Source organism: Equus caballus, chromosome 8 (assembly GCF_041296265.1).
Source record: "Equus caballus isolate H_3958 breed thoroughbred chromosome 8, TB-T2T, whole genome shotgun sequence".
NCBI classification, from domain to species: domain Eukaryota; kingdom Metazoa; phylum Chordata; class Mammalia; order Perissodactyla; family Equidae; genus Equus; species Equus caballus.
The window spans coordinates 54,208,692-54,231,547 of record NC_091691.1 but is presented as its reverse complement, the minus strand read 5'-3'; the positions used below and the strand labels follow the sequence as shown (position 1 = coordinate 54,231,547).

The 22,856-nt window shown below is 38.1% G+C and overlaps 1 protein-coding gene across 8 annotated transcripts in view; it reads left to right on the top strand.

Moving 5' to 3' along the window:
* Positions 1-22,784, top strand: part of OSBPL1A (oxysterol binding protein like 1A) — a 106,700-nt gene extending 83,916 nt beyond the window's left edge. For all 8 annotated transcript variants that reach the window (XM_070220853.1, XM_023647580.2, XM_070220849.1 and 5 more), the window contains 10 exons: positions 7,882-8,016; positions 9,051-9,148; positions 10,008-10,190; positions 11,786-11,893; positions 12,804-12,893; positions 13,134-13,260; positions 15,489-15,605; positions 16,205-16,328; positions 18,188-18,278; positions 21,587-22,784. In XM_070220853.1, coding sequence (XP_070076954.1) covers positions 7,900-8,016; positions 9,051-9,148; positions 10,008-10,190; positions 11,786-11,893; positions 12,804-12,893; positions 13,134-13,260; positions 15,489-15,605; positions 16,205-16,328; positions 18,188-18,278; positions 21,587-21,689 — 1,158 coding nt within the window. In that variant the 5' untranslated portion in view covers positions 7,882-7,899 and the 3' untranslated portion in view covers positions 21,690-22,784. The remainder of the gene's footprint in view (positions 1-7,881; positions 8,017-9,050; positions 9,149-10,007; positions 10,191-11,785; positions 11,894-12,803; positions 12,894-13,133; positions 13,261-15,488; positions 15,606-16,204; positions 16,329-18,187; positions 18,279-21,586) is intronic.
* The last annotated feature ends 72 nt before the right edge of the window (positions 22,785-22,856 follow it).

Genomic DNA, 22,856 nt, shown 5'->3' with positions numbered 1-22,856 from the left:
TAGCACCCATGACATAACAGCAGGTAATATCATCTAATACATGATGAAACGCTAACTGGTGAGCAGGAGCTTCTGGTACTCCAAGAGTTGGAAGAGGTGAGAAATCAGTGAGTGCTAGAATAGTTGAGGAGGAGAGACTTGAACTGGGCCTTGAATTAAGGGTAGGAAGTACAAGAGTTAAGAGAGCAAGGCATTCCAGGTCAGGAGCGCCTGTAACAAGGTTTTTAATCCAGTGCATAAGACAGTGCCTGGCACCTACCAGGTGCTCAGTCAAATTTTTTTTAAAAAACACTCTGAAATAGTTTTATCTCTACATGCATATTCCATACCACAAGATTGCTTGGTTGTTTTGTTTGGGGTTTTTTTTTCGAGGTATAATTGACAAAATTATAAGATATTTAAAGTATACATCAAAATGATTGGAGATATGTATACATGGTGAAGGGATTCCCCTGATCAAGTTAATTAGCATATCCATCACTTCACATATTTTTCTTTTCTTTTTGGTGAGAACATTTAAGTTCTACTCTCAACAAATTTCAGCTATACAATACAGTGTTGTCAACTGTAGTCACCAGATTATACATTAGATCCCCAGACCTTATTCATCTCACAACTGAAAGTTTGTACCATTTTACCAAACCCTCCCTGTTTTCCCCACCCCTCAGCCCCTGGCAACCACCTTTCTACTCTGTTTCTATGAGTTTGACTATTTTTTAAGGCTCCACATATAAGTGATACCATGAAGTATTTGTCTTCCTAAGCTTATTTCGCTTAGCATAATGCCCTCCACTTTCATTCATATTGTCACAAGTGGCAGGATTTGCTTTTTTTTTTAAGACCAAATAATATTCCACTGTATGTATGTGTGTATATATGTATATATGACATTTTCTTGATCCATCTCTCCATTGATGGACACTTAAGTTGTTTCCGTACCTTGGCTATTGTGAAAAATACTGCAGTGAACATGAGAGTACAAGTATCTCTTGAGGTAACGGTTTCATTTCCTTTGGATATACCTGAAACTGGGGTTACTGGATCATTTGGTAGTTGTATTTTTAATTTCTTGAGAAACGTCTATACTGTTTTCCATAGTGGCTGTACCAATTTACATTCCCACTAATAGTGCACAAGGGTTCCCTTTTCTCCACATCCTTGCCAGCATTTATCTCTTGTCTTTTTGAGAAAAGCTATCCTAACAGGTGTGAGGTGATACCTCATTGTGGTTTTGATTTGCATTTCCCTGATAATTAGTGATGTTGAGCACCTTTTCATGTACCTCTATATATATTGTCTTTGGGAAAATGTCTATTCAGTTCCTCTCCCCATTTTTTAATCAGATTGTTTGTTTTTCTGCTGTCGAGTTGTGTGAGTTCTTTATTTTTTTGAATATTAACCTTTTATCAAATATATGATTTGCAAATATTGTTTCACTTTGTTGATGGTTTCCTTTGCTGTGCAGAAGCTTTTTGTTTGATGTAGTCTCACTTGTTTACTTTTGCTTTTATTGCCTTTGCTTTTGGTCTCAAATCTAAAAAATCATCAGCAAGACCAATGTCAAGCATCTTACCCACTGTGTTTTCTTCTAGTAGTTTTATAGTTTCAATTCTTACATTAAAGTCTTTAAATCCACTTTGAGTTGATTTTTGTGTATGCTATAAGGTAGGGGTCCAGTTTCGTTCTTTTGCATATGGCTGTCCAGTTTTCCTAGCACTATTTATTGAAGAGACTATCTTTTCCCCATTGTATATTATTTGTTCCTTTGTCAAAAATCAATTGATTGGGCCAGCCCCATGGCCTAGTGGTGAAGTTCAGTGCACTCCACTTTGGTGGCCCAAGTTCAGTTCCTGAGTATGGACCTACACCACTTCTTGGCAGCTGTGCTGTGGTGGTGACCCACATACAAAATAGAGGAAGATTGGCACAGGTATTAGCTCAGGGCAAATCTGCCTCATACATGCAGAAAAATCTATTGACCATTTATCCACAGGTTTCTTTCTGTGCTCTCTATTGTATTTCATTCATCTATGTGTCTTCTTATGCCAATACTATAGTGTTTTGACTGCTGTAGCGTTGTAATATAGTATGAAATCAGGGAGCACGACGCCTACAACTTTGTTCTTTTTTCTCCAGATTGCTTAGTTACTTGCACTCTTTTGTGATTCCGTACAAATTTTAGGAGTGTTTTTTCTAGTCAAAAATGCCATTGGTATTTTGATAGGGATTGCATTGAATCTGTAGATTGCTTTGGGTAGTATGGACATTTTAATAATGTTAATTTTTCCAATTCATGAGCACAGAATATCTTTCCATATATTTCTGTCTTTTGCAGTTTCTTTCACTAATATCTCATAGTTTTTAGTGTTTAGATCTTTCACCTCCTTGGTTAAATTTAGCCATAAGTATTTTATTCTTGTTGATGCTATTGTAAATAGGATTGTTTTCTTAATTTCTCTTTCTGAGTTTGTTGTTGGTGTATAGAAATGCAACTGATTTTTTTTTTAAGATTTTATTTTTCCGTTTTCTCCCCAAAGCCCCCCCCGTACATAGTTGTATATTTTTTAGTTGTGGGTCCTTCTAGTTGTGGCATGTGGGATGCTGCCTCAGCCTGGCTTGATGAGTCGTGCCATGTCTGCACCCGGGATCCAAACCAGTGAAACCCTGGGCCACTGCAGTGGAGCATGTGAACTTAACCACTTGGCCACAGGGCTGGCCCCGCAACTGATTTTTATATATTGATTTTTGTATCCTGCAACTTTACTGAATTTAGTTCAAACAGTGTTTTGGTTTAGTCTTTAGAGTTTTCTCTCTCTCTCTCTCTCTCTCTATATATATATACATAAAATATCATGTCATCTGCAAATAGAGACAATTATACTTCTTTCTTTCTGATTTGGATGCCTTTTATTTATTTTTCTTGCCTAACTAGTTCGGCAAGAACTTCCATACTATGTTGAATAAAATTGGTGAGAGTGGGGCTTGTCGTGTTCTGGATCTTAGAGGAATTGCTTTCAACTTTTCACCATTGAGTATGTTAGCTGTGGGCTTGTCATATTTGGCTTTTATTATGTTGAGGTACATTCCCTCTATATGCAGTTTGTTGAAAGTTTTTATCTTGAAAAGATGTTAAATTTTGTCCAATGCTTTTTCTGCATCTATTGAGATGATCTTACGATTTTTTATCCTTCATTTGTTAATGTGGTGTATCACATTGATTGATTTGTGAGTGTTGAACCATCCTTCCATCCCTGGAATAAATCCCGCTTGATCATGGTTTATGATCCTTTTAATGTACTGTTGAATTGGTTTGCCAATATTTTGTTGAGGATTTTTGCAACTATGTTCATCAGGGATATTGGCCTATAATTTTCTTTTCTTGTGGTATCCTTGTCTGATTTTGGTATTAGGGTAATGCTGGCCTAGTAAAATAAATTTGGAAGTGTTCCTTCCTTTTCTGTTTTTTGGAAGATTTTGAGGAAGATAGGTATTAATTGTTCTTTAAATGTCTGGCAGAATTCACCAGTGAAGTCATCTGATCTTGGACTTTTGTTTGTTGGGAGATTTTTTACTACTGCTTCAATTTCCTTACTAGTAACTGGTCCATTCACACTTTCTACTTCTTCATGATCCAGTCTTGGTAGGTTGTATATTTCTAGGAATTCATCTGTTTCTTCTAGGTTGTCCAATTTGTTGGCATGTAATTATTCATAGTAGTCTCTTATGATCCTTTGTACTCATGTGGTCTCAGTTGTAAAGCTTCCTCTTTCGTTTATAATTTTATTTATTTGAGCCATCTTGCTCTTTTTTCCTTGGTGAGTCTAGATGAAGGTTTTTCTGATGTGTTTATCTTTTCAGAAAACCAGCGCTTAGTTTCATTGATCTTTTCTGTTGTCTTTTTAGTCTCTATTTCATTTATTTCTACTCTGAGCTTTGTTATTTCCTTCCTTCTACTAATTTTGGGTTTAGTTTGTTCTTTTATTTTGTTGAGGTGTAAACTTAGGCTGTTTATTTGAGATCTTTCTTGTTTCTTTTTTTTTTTAAAGATTTTTATTTTTTCCTTTTTCTCCCCAAAGCCCCCCGGTACATAGTTGTGTATTCTTCGTTGTGGGTTTTTCCAGTTGTGGCATGTGGGACGCTGCCTCAGCGTGGTCTAATGAGCAGTGCCATGTCCGCGCCCAGGATTCGAACTGACGAAACACTGGGCCGCCTGCAGCGGAGCGCGCGAACTTAACCACTCGGCCACGGGGCCAGCCCCCTTTCTTGTTTCTTAATGTAGGTATTTATTGCTGTGAACGTCCTCTTGGAACTGCTTTTGCTGCATCCCATAAGTTTTGGTATATTTCCATTTTCTCTTGTCTCACGATAGTTTTTGATTGTTATTTTGATTTCTTCTTTTACCTGTTGGTTGTTCAGTAGCATGTTGTTTAATCTCCACGTATTGTGAATTTTCCAGTTTTCTTATAATTTATTCTAATTTCATATCATTTTGGTTGGAAAAGATGCTTGATATGGTTTCAGTCTTCTTTTTTTTTTTTAAAGATTTTATTTTTTTCTTTTTCTCCCCAAAGCCCCCCAGTACATAGTTGTGTATTTTTTAGTTGTGGGTCCTTCTAGTTGTGGCATGTGGGATGCTGCCTCAGCATGGCTTGATGAGTGGTGCCATGTCCACACCCAGGATTCGAACCGGTGAAACCCTGGGCTGCTGAAGCGGAGCGTGCAAACTTAACCACTCAGCCACAGGGCCGGCCCCAGTTTCAGTCTTCTTAAATTAAGACTTGTTTTGTGACCTAAATTATGATCTATCCTGGAGAATGTTCCATGTGCACTTGAGAAGAATGTGTGTATTCTGCTGCTATTGGATGGGATGTTCTGTATATGTCTCGTGGGTCTGTCTAGTCTAATGTGTCCTTTAAGTCTCATGTTTTCTTACTGATTTTCTGTCTAGGTGATCTATCCATTGTTGAAAGTAGGGTATTGAGGTCCCCTACTATTATTGTATTGCTGTCTGCTTCTCCCTTCAGATTTGTTAATACTTGCTCTGTATATTTAGATGCTCCTGTGTTGGGTGCATAAATATTTATAATTGTTATATCTTCTGATGAATTGATCCCTTTATCATTACATGATGACCCTCTTGTGTCTTGTTACGGTCTTTGGCTTAAAGTCCGTTTTGTCTGATGTAAGTATAGCTACTCCTGCTTGCTTTTGGTTTCCATTTGCTTGAAATACCTTTTCCCATTCTTTCACTTTCAGTCTATGTGTGTCCTTAAAGCTGAAGTGAGTTTCTTATAGGCAGCATATACTTGGGTCTTGTTTTTTCACTCTGTTCAGCCACTCCATGTCTTTTGATTGGAGAATTTAGTTCGTTTACATTTAAATAATTACTGATAAGTGAGGACTTACTATTGACATTTTTTAAGTTATTTGCTTTTGTTTTGCAATTCATTGGTTCCTTTGTTCCTCTCTTACTTTCTTCCTTTGTGATTTATGATTTTCTGTAGTAGTGTGCTTGATACCTTTCTCTTTATGTATCTACTATAGGTTTTTGCTTTTGTTTTATAAGACTTAAAACATCTTCTATTTACAACAGTGTATTTTAAGCTGATAACAGCTTAACTTTAAATGCATACAAAAGCTCTGTGTTTTTATACTCCCCCCCATTTTATGTTTTTGGTGTCACAATTTACATCTTTTTTCATTGTATGTCTGTTAAGAAAGTATTGTTGTTACAGTCATTTTGGATACTTTTGTTTTTTAGTTTCATGCGAGAGTTATAAGTGATTTACCCATCACCATTATAATTTTAGAGTATTCTTCAATTAAATATTTATGTAAGGAAAGAGTGTGTACACATCTAAATGAAGATTGGAAGGAGTGCCGCTCCCTTTGATGTTAAAAGATCTGACTCTCATGCAGTACTGGTGGGAATACAAATTGGTAAAGCCTTTTTGGAAGACGTTTAGTTGGTAGCAGCTGTGAAAATTTTAAATGACTGTACCTTTGACTCAGGAATTCCACTTAGAGAAATCTACTTTAAAGCCATATTTACCCATGTTTTAAAAGATATATGATTAAATAGTGCATGGTCTATCTATATATAGACTTTTTTTTTTAATTTAACAAACACTTATAGCATTTACTAATATGCCCAGAACTGGTCTAAGTGTTTTGCAAATATTAGTCTTATAACGATGCCTTGTGGTAGATACTACTGTAGTGCCATGTTATTGATGAGGAAACTGGCAGAGTTTAACTTGGCCATAGTCACACAGCTAGCAAATGAGAAAGCCAGCAGTGGAATGCAGTCCGGTTCTGTGGTATTACCATTACACCATCCAGTGATTACAAAGAACTTGACAGACTCATTGGTGTACCTTATATGTGCATAAGACCACCAGAGAAGAGTAAAAATGGAAAAAGCAAGTCATGGGTCAATACATAGATTGGATCCCATGTGTTTAAAAGAAACAACAACAATAAGATATATGTGTATACACACTTGGTAGAAATACACAGCAATGTATCCCAAAATGCTGATGGTGCTTTGCCTCTGGGGAGAGGAGCATTTTCATGTTTTTACTTCTGTATTATTAAATTTTATACTGAGAGTTATATATTCCTCTATTAGTTTTTTTAAAAAAGAAAAAATCCAATGAAGATGCTTCTAGGTAGAAGAAAGAGAGCCTGGGACATCTCATTTAAGACAAGTTTTGGTAGTTCTATTTTCTTGACTTGGCCCCATTAGTGAATTTTTGGATTTAATGAGATCTTCGGGTATATGTAGTTGAGGCTTCTTTTCTTTGTCTCTTTATAGTTCCTATTCTCCCTTGTCTCCTCAGTGAGGCAGCAATAAACCTACCATTCTTTTAATTAGATTGAGCTGCTCTATGTCTGTTTGTGTTCTGCAATATTTTATGGTAATGAATGAGCTTATTTTTTTTAATGCACACCAGTTGTACTTTTGTGAAGATTACATTATTTTTACTTGTGAAGATTGGTATGAATTTGGATGTTTAGGGAAAAAAGTTGGAGCTAAGATAGGTGGCATTCAACCTTAATGGCACCTTGAGACCATTCACCTGACCATTGACTTTAGTCAGTGGGCTTCATGAAAGACCTGATTCCCAAGGGAAAGGTAGATAATGGTAGGTAGAAAGTTGGGAAGATGATCAGAACGTTCCAGAGAATACAAATATAAGTTTGTTACCTAATGAAATTTTTCAAGGGCCTCATGCTGTTCTTTGCTGACAGCATGTGGTAGACAGAGTGAAAAGGTTGCAACTCAGGCCAGAGGCCCCTGCCCCATCATTAAATTATTTTTGGAAGTCTACTGTGATTGTGTCACTCTGGCAAACAATTTAAAACCTATTCTGTGAAATACACAATAGCTTTCTAATGCCCTAGTCCACAATTTATAGTAGATTGGTATGCTCAGAAAACCTCAATGTTATCAGTTAAAAACAGTCTGAAATTTCTTTTGGAAAATTATTCACAAAAGTGATATATGTGATTGATCCTTAGCCCACTGTGAAGATTTTTGCTTTTTGTGTCCTCATCACCTTTATATCCTGTTTTCTAATTCTGGTCTAAGGCAAACTTATTAATAGTCATCATCTCATGCTCACCGCTAGATTGTAAGCTGCTTGAAGCCAAGGAGGATATTTGGGTAGCCTTGGTATTTACTTCAAGACCTAGAACAATATACTTCATATTGTTAGGTGCTATGGAAAGATTTGTGAAATTGAATCGAAAGTAGTTAAATTTCATGGGTTCTTATTTTCTGTTACTTCCTTTCCCGGAACCAGTTATGTACACATAGCAGCAGATACGTTTTCTGTCTATATTGGATATCACAGTTTCCATTTTCTCGTTAAATAGGAACTATCCAAGATCACAATGCCAGTTATATTTAATGAGCCTTTGAGCTTCCTACAGCGACTCACTGAATATATGGAGCATACATACCTCATCCACAAGGCCAGTTCATTTTCTGATCCTGTGGAAAGGATGCAGGTATGTGTCAAGCAAGCCCTGAAAGAGGTTTGAGTCTTAGAGACTTCTCTGCTACCACTCCCACCTCCCACCCCAAACACACCTACACAGAATTAGTGTTATGTCTAATATGAGGTTGGGAAATGTTATTGAAACTTGGCATGTTTGGAATGTCCTCTGCATTCCTTCCCCCTGCCACCCTCTCGTCAGAGTTCTGCCATAGTACAAAGACCAACGGAAATGGCAAGAGAAGCAGGAGGTGGGCCATAATCAAACCTAGATATTGGTGAGCTGTTTCTGAGTCTTCATTTTAGAAAGCAGCATTGTGTTAGAGGGAAAAAATCCATCCTTTCTCCTTTCAGACTTGCTCAGGGTGTTTCCAAAAAGAAATGAACACACACATACACACATAAATATGTTTATGCTTATGTGTGTATATTTGAATATACAAACACTGCCATAGGTTAAAACAAAAGACAACAAGGAATTGCACTTTTTCATTTTCTTTTGAATAGAAGATGTTTATGTGATGTATTTGGATGGACTAGATACAGGCAGAGTATAATAGATACATTGTTCTCCTTCAGACAAAGCAAGAGCATTCTAAAGGGAATCTTCCTGTTTTTTTCATTTATATAAATCAGCTTTTCCCAGTCTCATTGGACTTGATACCAGTTAGTTTTTTCTCTTCTCCCCATCCTAAAAATGTTGTACGTTTTAGAAATTTTAAAGGAATTAGAAGTAATTTTGTGTTTGAGAGGTTTTTTAAAGTCCTTGAGAGAATTTGTAGCACTCTTTAGAATGTTGTAAAAACCATGGTGAGAATGACACTAGAGGAAGAGACTCAGAGTAATTTTCATTCTGAATATCCATATTTGCATATAAAGTTGCTAGAGCCATATTAAAAATCCAAAGTCATAATTTAATAGACCTATTTAAAAAGTAATCAGTCCTCAAAATAATTTTGTAAATTAGAGTCTTCAGCAGAATTTCAGTTCCTGAGAGAATGAGGAGCAAGCAAGGCTATTTTTAACTTCTAATGCTTTGTCCCACAGTGTGTAGCTGCATTCGCTGTATCGGCGGTTGCTTCTCAGTGGGAACGCACTGGAAAGCCTTTCAACCCCCTTCTAGGAGAGACTTACGAATTAGTTCGGTAAGATATTTCACTATATTCCAGATTGTTAGTTGAACTTGCATGATTTATATAGCCTTTAAAATGAAGAGAAAAATATATATATTTTGAGCATCACCACCAACAATTTTCTATAACTGGAGCAAGTTAACCTATTTGATGTTTGTTTCTATAATACTTATTTTAGAGACTATGTCAAAAATATTGAAACATACAGAAAATGTACCATTATAAAAAGTAATTACGAGGATTTCAGTATTCCTGATCATATGGGATTTATGACTGTCCTGTTCTCCTTATGTAGATTGTAAGACATTATTGGGACTTAGAACCGTATGAAATGTGTTAGCATAAATTTATACTGTTGGCATAAAGGCAGTGCAGGCATCTACAAGTGCAGTTCTCTTTGCCTGTTGTAGCCTGCTTCTTGTTTACGTACAATTGGGGAATTCATGTGGCTTTATTTTTTCTGAATCTTTCTCTTCTTCTCTGTACAAGTTTTGATCTCATTTATTCTGTAGATGTTTGGAAGTGGACACACTAGATTCTCTATCTTAATACAAATGGAATGATAATTTTTAAATTTATGTGGCTAATATTACCGGTTGGTATAAATCAGCCAAATTCATGTGGGTGTTCTTTATTTTAATGTTCAAGTAGCTAGAATTATAATAACATTGGATTTAGTAGTTTGGGTTATGTTTGTACAGTTTCTCATATGTTGAGTTGTTCTTTTATCAGGATGATAACAAAGAATTATTTACTTTGTCAAACCTGTTTCTTTAATACTTTAACATTGCTTGTCGACCAAAATGATAATTATGTACACATTCCATGATAAGAGTTAATTATAACGTTGCTTTTTTTTTTTAATCTGAAGAGATGACCTTGGTTTCAGACTCATCTCAGAGCAGGTCAGCCATCATCCACCCATTAGTGCATTTCATGCTGAAGGATTAAACAATGATTTCATCTTTCATGGTTCAATCTACCCCAAACTGAAGTTCTGGGGAAAGAGTGTAGAAGCAGAACCCAAAGGAACCATCACCTTGGAGCTCCTTGAGTAAGTTGAAATCAAGCCATTAAACTCTTTTCACGTATGCCTACTCGTAAGTATACACCTTCACACAGACCTGACCTTGTTGTTAAAAGCTGGAGAAAAAGAAGCAGCTTTTATAAAGCGTAAATTATCTACCTCCATATAAAAGACTTTGAGAAACGTGACAATCACCATCGTTAATCAATCTGGGTATGTGTAAAAAGTTTAACAATGTTTGACTATGGTATTTGGCTCTATTTTAAGATAGAATGGAGTTAATCACTCCATGACAGTTCTTATGAAACAGGCTTTCTATATATCATGGTGCTAATATTTTGTTAATCTTTCAAAATGAATCATTTTGAGAAATGTTGAAATGACAATTGTGTGGCACATCTTAGACCTTAGGTAAATTAGAAGTTCTCTTCTTGAGCAATAGGAAAAAGATTAGCTTTACATTCAAAGGCAGTTCCAGTTCCAGTTAAGATAGAGTAAGCACACCCTAGCCTATCTTTTCCAGTGATTTCAACTAAAAACCCTGGACAGAAGACGTAAAGCAACAATCTCAGGAATTTGAAAAGTAAATGATCTCAGGCAGACTGGGGAGAGAAATTAAAATCTGAAGACCAATATGGCAGTGAGTTTCCTGGTGTTATCCCCCCATGTTTCCTGGGTTAGAGTCAGAGCAGCCCAAATCCCAGAACTGGGCAGTGGAGGCAGACAGAAAAAGTTCCAAGAGAAACCCTGTCTTTCTGGTTAGAGGACCTAGAAAGATACCCCTGCAGGATGTAGGAAGTGGGGGAAGTTCTGTTTATTTTTCTCTCCTAACCTTGTCCCAGAGCGAGCTCTAGGACCCACAACTACATACCTATAGTGGTGGTGGCAGCAGCAGCCACACCAGTACCTGAAACTCAGAAAATGTCTTTCTCTCTACAGAAGAACTTGATAAAGAGGTCCCTGTGGTCCAAATAGTGTGAGGAGAATCCCTGTTACTTTTTTTCCTCTTTCTTTTCTCTCACCTCTCTGCCCCCGAGGAAGACTCAGTTGTGGGAAGTGCAAGACAGAGCAGAGGCTAAAACCTCCCCTTGCTAGCTAGAAGGCCAGAGGAAAGACCCCCTCTGGTACCTGAGAGTGTGGGGAAAACCACAGAGAGTAGGGAGCTCAAGAAAGGGATCCCATAAAGCTGTGTATGAAAGTCTAAGCTCATCCTTTTATGCTCCAACATTGAAATGACCTGAATGGTTTTTCCTTTGATGAGCTGGAGGGTACTTTGTCTGAAAAGTGCTAAATAGAACTTCATTTTTATTTTCTACCTCTAATTTATTTTATTTTTGTATGTTTTCACCTAACTTTTGAATGCTTCAGATGATTATATACATAGTTTATTTGGAGTTTGGTGGAAGTAGAGAGTTCTTTTCTTAAGCTTTTGCATCCTTTTAAGAAACAATAAGAGTAGTCAGGTTACACTGGTTTTACTGAGTTACACCAATTAGAGCTTAGTTATCTCCAGCAGTGTGATCTGTTTGTTGAGTATGGCATTTGAGACAAGTGCACTTTTTAAACAAAATAATGCTTCTCACCTTTTTTTCTGGGTTTTGGTTTTAATTTTTGTTTTTTAGACACAATGAAGCATACACATGGACAAATCCTACCTGCTGTGTACATAATATCATTGTGGGAAAACTTTGGATTGAGCAGTACGGCAATGTGGAAATCATAAACCACAAGTAAGACACTTTAGGGTACTTATCTATCCCTTCAATTGTCATTGAACAGTTCTAATGGACTTCATTTTTTAAAAAGCTCTAGTGGGGCCTGATGATCATTTAAGAACCAGGCAGTATAACTCTTGAGTAAGTAGCAGCCCATCCCTTTAATGAATGGAGTTCATTAAAGTTTCTGACTGGGAAAGACTGGGTGAACTCTGAGCTTCTGCAGCCTCTGTGAATCTTAATTCCAACCTCAGCTCATTTTGTTTATGTTGTTTCATTGGCATTCTTCACACAGTAGGGTGGGATGGGGTGAGAGGAACATAAAAGCTAAAAAGAGTTCGATTCAAATCCTGCTTTGTGATGTTAGGCAAGGGTCTTAGTCATCTTGGGCTGCTGTAACAGAATCCCATAAACTGGGTGGTTTAAACAGCAGAAATTCATTTCTCATGGTTCTGGAGGCTGGGAAGTGCAAGATCAGGGTGCTGGCACATTTGATGTCTGGTGAAGGCCCTCTTCCTGGTTTGCAGAAGGCCCCTTTTTCATACCCTCACGTGTCAGAGATTCTCTTTCTTGTGCTTCTTCTTATAAAGGCACTAATCCCATTCATGAGAGCTTCACCCTCATGACCATATTCCCTCCATATGCCATCATATTAGGGATTAGGGCTTCAACACGTGAATTTGGGGGGACATAAACATTCATTGCATAGCAGCAAGTCACTTATTCTTTATGAACCTTGCTTACCTTTTCTTTATGGTGGGTCCAGTACACATTAAGGATGAATTATGATAACTTCTGTAGGGAGCCTGGCATGTGTTAGAAAATTAGTAAACAGCAGCTGCTGCTAAAAAGGTTATCATAGTCATTATTGTCTACCACTTCTTCTGTATTGGATGGTAATCTGACCCTAATGTTTCTTTCCTAGGACTGGAGACAAATGTGTGTTGAATTTTAAGCCATGCGGCCTTTTTGGTAAGGAGTTACACAAAGTTGAAGGCTACATTCAAGATAAAAGGTAAAGTTTCCGTTTTAAATGTTGAATGGCATAGATGTTCTTCATGAAATGAAATGTCACTGTTAAAATCTGCTGCCAGAACCTAGGAAACAAGCATTCTAATAAGTTGAAAAAGTCTTTCTTCTACAAGGAAATATGTATTTCTTTAAAGAATCTCATTTTTAAGGATCTTTATAATAATATTTGATTGCAGCAAAACACTGCTTTAATTGTTGGCTAAACATCGGTTTCTCTTGACAGCAAAAAGAAGCTCTGTGCCCTCTATGGGAAGTGGACTGAGTGTTTGTATAGTGTTGATCCCGCCACTTTTGATGCTTACAAAAAAAATGATAAGAAAAATACTGAAGAGAAGAAGAACAGCAAACAGGTGAACATCCTGTAAGGTGGTGTCTCAGGAATCACTGGACTCTTCAATTTCTACCAGTCATTTTGGAGGTGGCCTGTTATTGGCTCACAGTTTGACCTTTTTTTCCTGTTTCTAATGCATGTGATTTTTCCCCTTGAAGTTTGTTAATGAACAGATAATCTGCCTTTGTAGCTAACGTTTGACATAATCTTATATAGAATATGGGTGTGTGGCACTTTTGTAACGTGTGCAGTTACAGATGGGACTCTGAATTCACATAGCTTTGGAAAGATGGAGGTCATCTTAGACAAATTTTTTTTTCCTCTTTTCTGTTTACTGCATTAGAAGTTGAGATCATTTGAGTATTTAAAATTTCATCCAAAATTGTCACCTGCATTTTCATGCTCATTAGCAGTTTTCTTGTCCTCTTCCTTACCCCTAAATCACTGAAGTTAAGACCGCCACAGCTAAAGGAGTCATTACTGGACTGCGGTCCTTCTCTTACTGACCTTTTGCTTTGTGGGACAGCTAGCGTGCCGATGGAATTTCCCACATGTGAGGCACATGCTTCCTGCTGCACGGGCGCCCGGAGGCTCTCATGTTCAGCAGATTCCTAGCCCTTTCCTCCAGGCAGAAGAGCTGAGAGCTAAAGAAAGACTGCACCTGTTTGGACAGGAAATATTTGAGGACTGATTACTTTCCAGTAGCTGGCGGCACAAACTGGGTTAGAATCCCATGGCCACCGTTTATGAGTGGTACCGTCTTAGGCAGATTGCGCACCTTCTCTCTGCCCCAGTCCCTTCGTTTCTAAAATGGGGTTAATAATAGTGGCTACTTGCAAAATGAGTTAGCAGATGCATTGGGCTCAGAATAGCGTCTGCTCATAGTAAAGACTGATTCAGTCCTTTCTGCTCAAAGCACCTCCAAGAGCTGGTGACCTGAGCATCATCTGAGAGCTTGCAGGCTCCCAGCTTCACCTCAGACCTACTGAGTCACAGTCTCTAGGGCTTTTCGGACAATTCATACACATTCAAAAGTTTAAGAAGCCCTAATCTTCCTCAGAAACAGAAGGTGTATTTATGAGCGACTTTCTTTGTAAATTGAGTTACCCATGGTCCTCAGATGAAAAGTGTTTTATTAAATGACCAGAGCTAACTGCTTTCCTGTGGCTTTGGCTCTTTTCTTTCTATTTCCCTTCATCTCGCTGTGCAATTCTGTGAAGAACACATGCCATGTTTCCCACCTGCTTTTCGTTCATTCTGGGAGGTGCACTGGCAGTTCACTGCAGCTGTTACGAGACTGATGGGGCTGGAGAAGGAAATGTTCCAGGATCCTGGGAGCCCTGCCACAAACTCTTTGGCAGCACCTCCAGCTAATAGGAGGCAATTTGGCAAAGACAGCCTCACCAACACATGCATTGTCCACCCTCCTTTTATGGGGGATAGGAGGAAGCAAAGAAATCCCAGAAAATATCCCACCTATCCCATAAATCTCCAGTCGATCTTTATAGAAAAGTGGCTTTACTCCTTGGAGAGAGAAATTATTTGCACACATTCACTGCTTGTCTCATGTCTCTCCTTCTGGTATGCATCTAGCTACCATAGATTTCTGGTGTTCCCTGAGCATACTCAGATGCTTTAGGAAATTTGTCATCATCACTTTTGTCACCTCCTTGCTGCTGTTTTTTAAACTATATTCATTCAAAGTGTCTCACCCAGCAGTTCTAGATTTGGTAACTGTGTGACATTGGGAATAGCACTTAACCTTCCAAAGGCTTAAATTCTTTATATATAAAACTGTAATAATATAGTCTCATAGGTTTATTATGTAAGGACTAAATGCATGGAGAGCTCCTAGCATAGCTCTTCCTATGGGGGCTAGCCAAAGGAAATGTTAGGTTTTTTTTTAACCTAACATCTTTTTAAATTCCATTTTTATTGAATTCTTTCAGGATCCCTACTGGTTTTGTGTCATTGATTAATTTAGTTGACTGGCCCAAGGATTTAACCTTTGCTTGTTCTCATAATATTCTGGGAAATACTCAAATGAGTTATTTTGTCTTTAAAAAAAGAGCTTTAAAAACATTAAAGCACTGTGTCAAAAAGTATGGATATAGGAAGGAAAACGTCATGGTGCCCCAGCCCTCATGCAGTTTACATTCTGGTGTGCAATAAATGGTGGTTATTTTGTGATTTGTAAGTATATTCTTTTTGAACGTTTTAATTTGGTTCATCTGTTGGTTCTTCTAGATGAGCACTTCTGAGGAGTCGGATGAAATGCCAATGCCAGATTCTGAAAGTGTATTTGTTATCCCTGGAAGTGTTCTCCTATGGCGAATAGCCCCACGGCCTCCAAATTCTGCCCAGGTGGGACTGCGCTGGCGGAATGTGGCCTCACTGTTCATATTCAGCTCTAATGGTGCTCTTTCCCCGGCACATGCAGCGCAGAACAGAGAGGAGGGCAAGTTGTCATCAAAATGCTCCTCAGTTATCCCTCTGCTGGCTAGTCACCCTGAGACCCAGTTCATTCATTTTGTCCATCCCTTCTGGTGTCTGGCTGGAGAAGATGCGTTGGGATGGGACTTTTCGGGCCTTCTTTAATAAGTACTTAGGGATAAAACTGGCTCTCGTTAAATACATGATGATGCAACCTTTTCAGTGTAAGCTCCTCAGATCCAGCAAGTAATGATTTTAATATAGAAAAGAGAAAGAATATTGATTTTCCTTATAGTGCTACTTAAAGCTGACAATGATAGAGGATATTTAAGAGCCCTGCTTTGAGATACCCATAGGTGGTGCGGACTTCAGTGAAAACATTTAGATACGTGGTCTGAGACAGGTTGATCATCCTTACCACAGAAAAGAGGAGGGGGCTCATTGTCAAATCACACCTCTTCTACCTTCAGGGCTTTCATTTTGCGTTAGGCCATGGTATATATTAATTTGAATGTTTTGCTTTTTTTTAGATGTATAATTTTACTACCTTTGCAATGGTTTTGAATGAAGTAGACAAGGAAATGGAGAGTGTGATTCCTAAGACAGACTGCAGGTTACGGCCTGACATCAGAGCCATGGAAAATGGAGAAATAGGTAACTAGCATCTGACGGTGCTACTGGTGAAGATTAATGTCTTTGGGGATGATGGTTTGTTTTATTCCTGGTGATTGTTAGCGTAGTGTCTCTGAGAGATTTTTTAATTAAAATTCAATTTAAATTCAGTAACTTTTGTTTTAAATTTGGAAATCCGAGGTAGACTTTTTTAGCTCATATTCATCGTTTCAGTGATACTCCCTGATAATCTCACACATCGCTTCAGGACAGGGATATGTTCTGCAAAGTGAATCATTAGACGGTTTCATCATTGTGTGAACATCATAGAGTGCACTTACACAACTCGATGGTCTAGCCTACTACACACCCAGGCTTTCTGGTACTAATCTTCTGGGACCACCATCATGTATGCAGTCCATTGTTGATTAAAATGTTATGTGGCGCATGACTGTGTACTACATATGACCAGAGGCATGTCTTAAATGTCAGAGAGGAATGTGAGAAAATACTAGCATCTTTATCATCTTTAAACTATATTCTGCCTAATTATTTCACTACGTATTTAAGGATCTGTGTATCACCTTGTGAGCCTCAAAGAAGAGCTTGGCATCCCCTTGGTTAATTATAACATTTGTATCTGGTGGTATTAAATTTCTTCTAATTCAGTGGTTCCCCAAAGGGGGCCAGTTTTTTACCCCAGGGGACATGTGGCCATGTCTGGAGACTTTGTCGTCACATTTGGGGAACTGCTACTGGCATCTAGTGGGTAGAGGCCTGGGATATGGCTAAATGTCCTACAACGTATAGGACGTCCCCCTACAAGAATCATTGGGTCCTATACATCAGTAGTCCAAGGTTGAGAAACACTGTTCTAGCCACATTCTCTCATGCTCTCTTTGAATTATCAGTGAGACAAGGCAACAGTATTTTGGAAAATTGTTTGAATTTTTTATGAATGAAATCTGAAGGAACTCTGTGAGGTCTCACTAAGAATTTAGAAAAATTTCACACTTATTTTTTCCATTTCACATCAGTTTTTCCACCCAAGTTTTCACTGAAGCATTTTAGCATAATATTTTTGGCGTTAAGAGCAAGCAGGTTCCAAGGCCTGCCCAGTGGTGCAGTGGTTAAGCTCGCACGTTCTGCTTTGGTGGCCCGGGGTTCGCCAGTTCCGATCCTGGGTGCAGACATGGCACTGCTTGGCAAGCCATGCTGTGGCAGGCGTCCCACATATAAAGTAGAGGAAGATGGGCACGGATGTTAGCTCAGGGCCAGTCTTCCTCAGCAAAAAGAGAGGATTGGCAGCAGATGTTAGCTCAGGGCTAATCTTCCTCAAAAAAAAAAAGAATAAGCAGGTTCCTGGGCTGGCCCTGTGGCCCAGTGGTTAAGTTCGCGTGCTCTGCTTCAGTGGCCCAGGGTTCCACTGGTTCAGATCCTGAGCACAGACATGGCAATGCTCATCAGGCCATGTTGAGGAGGCGTCCCACATGCCACAACTAGAAGGACCCACAACTAAAATATACAACTATGTACTGGGGGGATTTGGAGAGAAAAAGCAATACAAAGGAAAAAAAAGAAGATTGGCAACAATTGTTAGCTCAGGTGCCAATCTTTAAGGAAAAAAAATAAGCAGGTTCCTTTTGGTAAATGCAGAGGTTGGTAAGGGCATAGGCTGTAGAAACAGACAACTGAGTTTCGAATGCCAGCTCTGTCTCTTACTAGCTTGGGTATGTGTTAAAATGTTAATGTGGTGTTTGACTCTGGAGTCTGTGTTCTAATAAAATGAAGACCCCGGTAATGCATATGGATGGTGCTTCTCTATAAAGTTATTGTGTTTCGTACTGTGCTGGGCATTCTCTACTTTTAGAGTAACTTTTTTATTGATGTTCTTATTTTAGATCAAGCTAGTGAAGAAAAAAAACGACTTGAGGAAAAACAGAGAGCAGCCCGCAAAAACAGGTCCAAGTCGGAAGAGGACTGGAAGACGAGGTGGGTGGCTTTTCATGCCTCATGGCTGAGCCCTTAGGCAGGCTGCTGTGTGTGGGCAAGGCAGGGCTATCACCTACGGGGAACTGCAGAGTAGGGCCTAACAGAAACCCTGCAGAGTTGTCCCTAGGCCTGAGAGAAAAGTTATTTCCATTTACTAAGTATTCTGAAAGAATTGCATGCGTGACAGAGAAAGGACTATTTGGAAATTAAGATTAAAATATTCCCACACAGGTAAGTGTCCATTAAGCAGACCTTCCTTATCTGGCCAAACCCTGCCCTTTCCATATGTGAGAGGGGAGGTGAAATCCAGAATTACGGATTTTGGGCATGAAAATAAGTTGAGAGCCATTGCTTCCACTTGTATCATGTATTAAGGATATTTGAACAGTGCCTTTACTCTTCCAAACACAGGAGATTTGACATGTAATGGAAATATGATTTATATAAGGTAACATCTTGGGTTCCATTCAGAAATAGAAAGCGGGCAATAAAACTTCTAAGTTTTGAAGGTTTTTTGTGTTTTTTTTTAAGAATCAGGAGTTACTTAGTTGTCACTTTATTGAGTAATAGAATCACTTATAAATGGGAATAGAATAAACTTTTTCTACATTTAGTATCACATAACAGAAACCAATGTCCCATAATTGAAAGTTATTAAATAAACTTTAGAGCCAGTATGGGCATAATTTTGCATATTTGGTAGTCCTTTTGCATCTTAGATAATTATTAGAACTAGAAATAACCTTAGATATCATCTGGTCCAGTGGTTTGGGAACTTTTTCTGTTAGCAAAATCTTTTTTGCCAATAAACGCATAAAGAATCTGCAAATATAGAGCGCAGGGGAACAGAGCTGCTCTGGTTGGACGAGGACTGAGGGGCGCGGCCTTGGCACTCCTCACCCTCCCACCCTGCACGCACCCTAGTTCCTAGAACTCTGTGGAATGCAATTTGAAAACCACTCGTCTAGAAATCCCTTCACTGCACCAGAGGAAACCAAACACTGGTGTGTTTCACTGAGGGGACTTGTCAAGGGCACACAACTGCAGGCTGTGATCAGAACCTCCACCTTCATTAATCCTTCAGACAAAGCCACAGTGCTTTACTGTGTGTGATCCCTTTTGAAGATTTGATACATTTTATCATTATTTCTAGTCTCTTTTGCAGAAAACCCCAGTTGTACTATATTTCTAATTATTAACTCCTTTAATTTTCTGGTCACATTTTCAGGTATACAATGTGAGCAGAAAGTCCACTAAGAATTTTTACTGTCAGATGAAGTCTGCGTTTAGAAAGCAAAGAGCTTCTAGATAGCTCTGTAATAGACTGAAAATAAAAACTGGAAGCTACGTTTGGGAACTACAGTTTGGGGCCTTACACATGCTTTCTTCCACAGCTCTCTCTCAGCATCAGTAGTTCTTATATGAATATACCCATCTTAAAAGTATCCTGCCGACCCGTTGTCAAAAGAATGTATGCTTTGAGCTCTTCTCCAGTAGTGATGAGATTACACGCTTGCTGGTTTGGTTCTTCTCCAGACTGCGAATAGACTTGAGTAGCTTGTTCCAGTCTGAGTGGCAGGGGATGGGGCAGTTTGTGAAGGAACACTTTTCTGCTGGATTGAGCTAACCAACCCTCATAGAAATCAAACCCAGAAACTTATTATGATCTGTCCCAAGTTCCTCCACACTAAAAGCTGGCATTCCCGCTAATACTGGTTTCACTCAGTTCATTTTCTAAATTATTTTTTATTACCTTGATTTTGATTTGCCTGCTTTTCTAAGTGCTTGACTTTGCTAAGCATGACTATAAAAGTGCTTTTACTGCTTGGACTTTTGAGAAAGGAGTATAACTATATGCTTCATAGGAGACAAAAATTCTGCGACTTTGATCAAATAATGGTTCCTTAATATATTTCTAGTTTGGTTACTAAAGTCTAAATAGACATATATCTTGATCATTTGAAGCAGACTTTTAAATTTTCTAATTAGGGAAAAGTCCCAAAAGCTAACTAAAGAATTTATATAATAATATTCAAGAGAATTTGGTCTAATGAGCATTTACTGTATAATCCTTCAAGGAATTAGCTCAATCTGAAATGTTTTTTCTTTTAGGGTTTTTATTGCTGCTTTAGTGATAATAGGAATATTTGGGACTTATCAAAGAAATCTAACCTCACTCTAATTGTTAAATATTTTCAGAAGCAATTTATTTGGACAGAATGGCAAAGAGATATGAAGCTATTTTCCTCAATGTTACTCTGAAACAATCATTCAAAAAAAGTTACACAAATTTGATAGTGAACCTTTTGAGCAAGTAATGTTGCATTTCCATTACTTATAGAAAGCTGGGCCTGTGGGAAATGGGGATAGGATTAGGGCAGCCCTTTCTAGGATTAGAAAGGCAGGTTAGGATGTTAAAAGCTTGATGCAACCTAAGATCCTTATTAGCATGGAGAAAACTGAGACCCAGGAAGATCCGGACCGGACTAATTTCATGTGTAGCATAGTATATTTGAAAAATCACGGTCTTTAAAATCAAACTCAAGTTTGGTATCAGTTACCAGCTTGGGCAAGTTATTTAACTTCTCTGACACTCAGCTCCTCATTTATAAAACAGAGCATTAAGAGTTTGAGGAACATTTACTCTGAATCAGGCACTTTACATATTACTGTAGATACGTGTTTTTTTTTTAAAGATTTTTTATTTTTTTCCTTTTTCTCCCCAAAGCCCCCCGGTACATAGTTATATATTCTTTGTTGTGGGTCCTTCTAGTTGAGGCATGTGGGACGCTGCCTCAGCGTGGTTTGATGAGCAGTGCCAAGTCCACGCCCAGGATTCGAACCAACGAAACACTGGGCCGCCTGCAGCGGAGCGTGTGAACTTAACCACTTGGCCACGGGGCCAGCCCCTGTAGATATGTTGTAAAATTTCCTTATCCTAATTCCTCATTCCTAATTGCTCAAAAGAGTACCTTCTAGTGGAAGATAAGGAATGGGGCTAGAGAATGAACAATTAGACAAATATATTGGTTCTCAGAACCCTTCTAGACAGAAGATACCACTTTGTTAAGTACTCTTGCTAAATGCTTTGGAAGATCCATAAACTTTCTGCATGGTACCATTACACCTGTTGGAATATTATTCTGCATACCTGCTCTCTAAAAAAACTACCACTTCTTCAAAGTCTCTTTGGAAATCCTAACTCACAGAATGAATTGCTGCACTTAGGGAACCACTACAAGCTAATGACGCAGCAGGAACCCTGTGATCAGTTTCCCCTGTAAATCTTGTCCTTTCTCTTTAAACAGGTGGTTCCATCAAGGTCCTAATCCCTACAACGGAGCGCAGGACTGGCTTTACTCTGGCAGCTACTGGGACAGAAACTACTTCAATTTGCCTGACATTTATTAAAATGCAGACAAGTCAGGGTGTTTGGCTAATCTACAAATAAGTCTTAAACCTATGTTTTTTAATTTTTTTCCTTGGTTTCTACTCATCTTTAAAAAAAAGAAAAAACCCACTCATGAGAGAACTTGCATTTTACTCAACAAAAGTAGGGCATAAGGTGATACTGGTGATGAAAGTCTCAGAAAAAAATGGGTAATTTTGCTATCCAAACATACTTATTTGGAATACTATTTTATATAGAGGTAAGAGAAATCGCTGAATATGCTTTTTATGGTTGCTGTTGCCATATTTACTGAATGTTTATACCTAAATGTAACTTTAGCTTTATGGAATTATAAAGTAATCCCAAATGAAGTTATTTTGAATATTTTTATGCTGTATGCCTCTATGTTTTAGATGTAACTTTGAAATGTTTAGAATTGTTCTATAAGAAGGTTAGGTCATTTTGTAAAAACTACATTGAAAAGATGGCTTTTCATCCTAATCCTCTCAGTTTTACCCCTTCCCACCATCAAAAAGAAAAAATGCCTGAATTCAGCATAGGTATTGCTGATTAGAAAACCTGAAGAATTAAGCTGGAAAAGGTATTTCATTTGCTTATTTTAGTGCTCTGAATTTACTTTTACAATTTTCTATAATCAGTGTCATTAGAATTAAAAGGTGTTTGAAGATATGTATAAAATCTAACAATTCATAAAAATACCCTAGAAGTACCGATTTTAATCACTGTCATTACATAACGACAAACTTTTTTAAATGCTTCAACTTCCAGTGGCAAATGCCACCAAAGAAATTAAGTTGCACTCATGTATTATAAGTATGAAACTATATAAAAGGAGGTCTTGTGCATTTCAAGTTTGCAAGGCACCTGTGTACTTAAAATATGTATGGAGACCTACTGTACAGTAGCTTTGCCCCTTTAATTGGGGTACATTAATCTTACGGTATTTATCCACCCAACCCCAGACTGAGATACTGCTGCAAAGGGCCTTAGGTAGCTACCAGTAAGTTATTTTAATTGCTGTCTTGAAGTTAACAAGTGTTATAATGAAATAATCTACCTGATGCTAAATAAAGGCTTTAGAATGTTCAAAAAAAGTGTGGTTTCTTTTAAACTTTCAAATATACTAGTGTTACCACTTAATGCTATCGTAAATTATTAAGAATGTC